General features: G+C 43.1%; 1 protein-coding gene across 2 annotated transcripts in view; it reads right to left on the bottom strand.

Moving 5' to 3' along the window:
- The window catches only part of tgfbr2b (transforming growth factor beta receptor 2b), a 61,852-nt gene extending 56,918 nt beyond the window's left edge, over nt 1-4,934 (bottom strand). Inside the window, exon 1 of one of the 2 annotated variants that reach the window (XM_052016160.1) lies at nt 4,723-4,934. In XM_052016160.1, the coding sequence (XP_051872120.1) occupies nt 4,723-4,798 (76 nt within the window). In that variant the 5' untranslated portion in view covers nt 4,799-4,934. Of the gene's footprint in view, nt 1-4,389; nt 4,519-4,722 lie in introns of those variants that run through there. The other variant, XM_052016161.1, reaches the window with a different exon arrangement.
- Between the last annotated feature and the right edge of the window lie 1,066 nt (nt 4,935-6,000).

Genomic DNA, 6,000 nt, shown 5'->3' on the forward strand with positions numbered 1-6,000 from the left:
TTATACCAGCACCCTCTTAACATCACCAAATTGCATAGAACTTATAGTACATAATCAGGTCTTTCAGCCCAGCTGATCCATGTTAGTTACCTCCTCAAAGCTATCACCCCCTATTTCTTCATTTGCTTATTTAGACCCCCCACCCTTAAATCTAATCAACTGGATAACATGATAATCCCATCGACATTTTAACTCTTCTGTGGGTTTATCCTGAACTTCTTACTGGAGCTCCTCTAATTCTGCATTCCCATATGCAATGTCTTCTCTATTGAATCCTTTCATTAAAAAAAACACTTGAATCAGATCTTAACCTCAGTGGTGCACATGGGATACAGGAGCAGAGGGACCTGGAGGTACGGGTACACAAGTCAATGAATGTGGTAGAGCAAGTCAAGAAAGTGGTCAATAAGATGTACACAGTTCTGTGTAATTGAGGCACAGGGTACAAAAGCAAGTCATGTTGCTATACATACATAGTTACTGTCAATCATCTGTATCTACATGAATACAGTTTGTTATGACTTGCTAGTGGCAGCTGTACCAGGTTGACTGAGTGCCAAACAATTGGAAATCAAGCATCGGCATATAATTGTTATCTGTTCCTGCTGAATGAGGGTAGAGTGGGGTGGTGGATCTCATGTTACTGGACAACCAATCCAGAGGCCTGGACTAATAATCTAGAGAATACAAATTCAAATACTTCCATGGCAATTAGAATTTGAATTCAATTTTATCTTAAAAGTTTAGAAATAAAAGACAGCAGTTAAGGCAGCTATGAAGGTGTTGGACTGTCAAAATTTGAACTGGCTCACCAGAGTCCGTTAGGAAGGAGGACCTGTTGTCTTTCTAACTTAAAACACGACTCAAGTCCCACATCAATACGGCTAACTATTAATTACTCTTAGGAGTGGCCTACCAAGCCACTCAACTGTAACACCATTCTTAAGGGCAACTAGGATTGGCATGAAATATGGGCCCATATCCAAAAGAATAATGGTGCACTTTTTATTTTTCCAGAAGAAGAAAAAAAAGTAAAACAAAGAAGTTTCCAAGATGTGAACCTGCTTACTTGCTTGTCTTTCCTTAAGGATATCTGTCTTAAGGGGGCACTGCTGTCTTCTCTGACCAACTACCAAGCAGATATTAAAGGCAATTATGTCAGAACAACAACTTACATTCATACCCACCTTTGAGATTGGAAAGTGTCGCAAGACCCTGATGGGAACATTAGTTAACAGAAAAGAGATACGAGATCAGGCGACCTAAAACAAGGCAGTTTTAAGAATCTTCAAAAGGAGACAACTACACAGAGGAGGAAAGTCTTTAGAAGGGAATTCCAGAGCCTAAGCAGCTAAATGAGAGTGACTGCTACTGGGACAGTGATTAGAAGAGACCAGAACCTGAGAAGCACAGAGATCCCAGAAGTTTGTAAAGCTGGAGGTTACAGAAATAGGGACAAGTAGAGCACCATTTTGAACTGTGGTGCATTGTACAATACAATTTCTCAAAAGGAAATGGCTTGAATTTTAGGGGGTAATGTCACCTTTTCCACACAAGCGCAAAGTCCTGAAGTGGTGGCTCCCAATTGCAACTTGATGCTGGATTCCTCAACAAGGGAGTGCAAGCTGCAGCAATCCCCACCTTTGCTGGCTGGGAATCTGCTCAAGCATCCTACAGACCAGCCAATCCTAGGCAAGCAATCAAGGCATGTTTGAAATTATGTGCATTCTAAATCTAAATGTTTAGATTTTAAAGTATTCTGTTTTTGAGCATTTTATGATTTGAATTCAAGACTTCAATATTTTTGGATGTCTTTGAATCCCAGTTTGACAACTGTGACAGCTGGCTAGAGGACTGTGGCTGAGCCAGCTGTTAAAGTGTTTGTCTTACTGTGTGTGTGTGTGTGTGGGGGGGGGGGGGGGGGGGGGCCTGTTCCTACTTCACTACCTGACACCATTGAAGGCCCCAAAGTTGAAGTGACTTGCAAGAAATGGAGGAGACTAATTCCCCCAGGGAACTACAATGTGGAAGCACAAGCAGCTTGCTGCTAACCACACACTCTGCACCAGTGTGTACCAGGACACACGTGCTCCACAGCATATCAATGTTAATACACGTCCATCTGTAAAAACCAAAACGTCTTTGCAAAGCAGTGTGTCAAGTGAACTGCAACTCCTCAGGCAGTACAAGACAGCTCGCTTTATTCTGAAGCAGTGCTTGGCTCTCCAAAATATACAAGAATTTTTTTCCCTCCGTAAACCACGCTGAAAGGGATAATTTTGGTTCTCCTTCACAAAGTAACCCCAAAAGAGCACCATCAACGTCTACATCACATTCAGGCCATCAAGTTGACTTTTGAGTTAACTCCCTCTACTTTACGCCAAAATCTTGCAGGTATCTTTCACAGTATTTCCCTTTCACATGTATTATTATCGAATACACATCCACCACCTTTCCAGGGAGTAAATTGCCAGTTACCCATTTCCTCTGGTGATTAATGTTTCTGTACTTCTATTGTTTTGAAATTGAATATCATTTCTTCCTAGTTATTCTGTGTGTCATTATTCTGACTGCAGAATCTCCCCTTAACCTGTTCTGTTCCAGACAACAACCCAAGTTTCTCTGGTCTTAACACATATTTGGGGATTACCATTGCAGCAACTGTGTGCAAGAAACAACAGTTTAGGAGACAGCAGTCACTGGGACACACCACATCAACAAGAACTTTCACTAATACAGCCTCTCATTAATGTGATAAGAGGCTTCACAATAACAGGACCAGGCAAAATTTGATGCTGGATTGATAGTCAACAAGTACTTTAAGAGAAAGTCAAAAAGAAATTTGAAGAGTTCAATAGCCTGTGGATGGTGCAAGGGCAGTAGTGGCCCCTGACTTCTTGGAGTTGGGTTGCTTGTGAACACAGCCCAAAGCGGATGATAATCCCCATTTACGGCAAAATACTGGCACAAGGTAAACAAAACCCCAGTGAGGGCAGTATCTTTTGCCCAAGGAAAGCACAGATAGCTGAAGACAACCATTGACAATGGAATAATGGTCAAGAGGCTAGAGGAGAAATATTGAAGTCTCAGTGGACTGGAGGACTACAGAAAAATACAGAGCAAATTGTGGATGGATGCAGGAGTTCTGGATGTGCTCAACTTTAGACAAAACTCACCCTCATCTCAGATGAAGTCAAAGCTGACCACTCTTAATTAAATGAAAACTTTTTTCAATTTTCCAAGTATTGAAATGAAAACAACACATTATTTCCTTCTTTGTTAAATCTATTGAATAAACTTATTTCTTCACTAGGTGATAATGCCTTGCACAGGATACATAATCCAAGGTGTGCAATGCAAGTGTTTTCCAAATCAAATGCCTTCATCAGTGATCATCTAATTCAACATTTACTTTACAAAAGAATACTGCTACATAATTTCAGTGGAAAAATTGTAATCCTGCCAAGCTGGTTGTTTGGAGGCCAAGCACACGGTTACAAAAGTCAATTATGTTTGGAAGTAAATAAGAAAGTGTTAAATACATAAATAAATTGCTTTGCTCTCAGTTTAATCACCGTCTCTCATACACACACAAAACATGAGATTCAAGCTCTGAAGCACCAGAAGAATGCAAACCCTTGTAGCAGTCACTTACATTAACCTTGAAAAATATTCTAGAAATCTGACTGCTCAATATAGATCAGCCTTAAAATGTCCAACCCCAAAACAAACCCACATTAAAACGTAACAGCCCTCTTTTGCCATGAAATCAAGGGCAGTATGCCTTTGCAAATGTGGCTTTATGTGCAGTTCACTCTTGCAGTTGCAGGAATATGCAGCTCACCTTTGCTACTGCTCTGATATACATTCTATATTTGCTATTGCACAAATAAATGCACACTTCTACAATACCACAAACAGAGCCCAACTTTTCCATTCAAGAAATACATGCAGCCCACCCTTACAACTATACCAATGCACACAGCCCATGCTTATTGTAGCACAAATAAACTGCCCACCTTAAACTTTTATTATTGCATAACACAGCTACCTATACAACTGTGCCAATGAACACAGCCCACATTTACTGCTGCACCAAGACAGTCCACTTTGGTTAATGGCCAAAACACAACACAGCCCACATTTGCTATTGCACAAAATAAACACAGAGTTCACCTTTAAAGTGTGCCACAGGAAAGCACAGTGCACTTTTACCATGAATACAAAACCAGTGCACCATTACAACTGTGCCAATGAACACAGCCCAACTTTTAAAATAACACGCATTAATACAACTACTTTTAGAACTGTGCTAAATAACACAGACCACCTTAACTATTGAACAAAACACCAGCCACCTTTACAACAGTGCTATTAAACGCAGCCCACCTTTACAAGTGTGCCAAAAATACCCTCTCCTTTGCCCAGTTCCGCCCCCAATAGGCAACACGAAGCTGGTGCACATTTCCAACCCGGGACAGGGGTTGCCCCCCCCTTGCACCGATCCAAGTGTGCAGACTGAAGCCAGCTCCATTCCCCTCACCCCGAAATTGAGTTGGGCTACGCCCTGCGGTGCTTATAGGCTGCACTTGATGGCTGTCAACTTCAGCCCGGTGCCGCTCTGCTCTCCCACCTCCTGAGCGTTGCTTCAGCCCGGACTGCGAGCGCTGCGACCGGCGTTCCACCATCCCGAGGGCGCTGCGGTGCCCTGAGCAAACTTACCGCAAGCCCGGACAACGTCTGAAAACCCCAACGCTGTAAATAAAGTGACGACCCAAAAGAAATCCATCAGTCCCATGGTCTAATAATCCCGTTCGGGAATGGTCGATAGTGATGGAAGAGAATAACAACAAAAAAAAACAAATGAAAAAGTTTGTAAAGTTTTTTTTGAGGCGCCTTATCGTGGCCTCAGCTATAAGTTTTCCCTCCCTCTCCGTCTGAGTCAAAATGCGCCTATGAGTCATTGGTTTATGCATTTTAAGGGAAACAGGAAACTTCAAACTCAGAATGTGGGTTGGGCTTCCAGCGAGAAAAAAAAGACTCCTCCAATCAATCATCAGGGTGGATTAGCTGGGCAAGAAGCAATTGCTAAGGGAGAGAAAGACTATACCAAGTGTGCACAGGACAGAACGGCAGCGCCTCGGCCAGTAGAGGCAGGTCGTCTTGTTAGTGCATGATGCTGAAGATTAAATGCTTATGTTTCAAACTCTCCCCCAGTCAAAAAAAAGTTTTCTCAGACCCTTTTCTTCCTCCTGGTTAGCAGGGAGTAAGGCTTGAAAAAGGAAAGCGTAAAGAGCCAGGGGGATGGATGGGTGGGATTCAGACAGATGGGCTGAATGTTCACCCTCTTGCCAGGCCAGCCCTTCACCCGCCTTTTTCCGGGCAAAGCACCTGGAAGCTGAACATTCTATCGGGACGAGGATCCATGAGGAATGGGGGGAGAGATCCGAGTTTCTGCCCCTGTGAATCCTGGCAACAAAGGATCAGGAGTCGGCAATTCAGCCCCTGAATCCTGCACAGCCATTTAAGAACATAGAAGAGACAGCAAAGGCCCTTTGGCCCATGATGTTTGTGCCAACCATGATACCAATTTAATCTGAATCCATCTGCCTGCACATGGTCTACATCCCTCCATTCCTGCCTGTTCCTTCCTAGGCTTTACTGTGGGTGGAGAGGAGGGTTGGGGGAGCTGAGAATTGAGCAGAGAGGGGAAGAAAGGAAATCTTTGGGGGTTAGTTTGGGGAGGTGAGAAAGGGGTGACAGTTGAAGGAGGGTTGTGAATGATCCCACTGTTGACCAAACAACAGCTGGGGTTGGGGATGGATGGGGCCAACAATTTCTGTTATTTACATTCCACATAGCCTGAGGTTAGACCTGATTATATTGCCCATTTCCTTCATTCACCAAGAGGTCCCAAGCGCTGTGGTAGACAATGAGCATACTGTTACTTATTTAGTAACTGAGGAAATCTGCTCTGAAGTGTACAAGATACCCTCTAAA

The sequence above is a fragment of the Pristis pectinata genome, chromosome 5, assembly GCF_009764475.1.
Source record: "Pristis pectinata isolate sPriPec2 chromosome 5, sPriPec2.1.pri, whole genome shotgun sequence".
NCBI lineage: Eukaryota > Metazoa > Chordata > Chondrichthyes > Rhinopristiformes > Pristidae > Pristis > Pristis pectinata.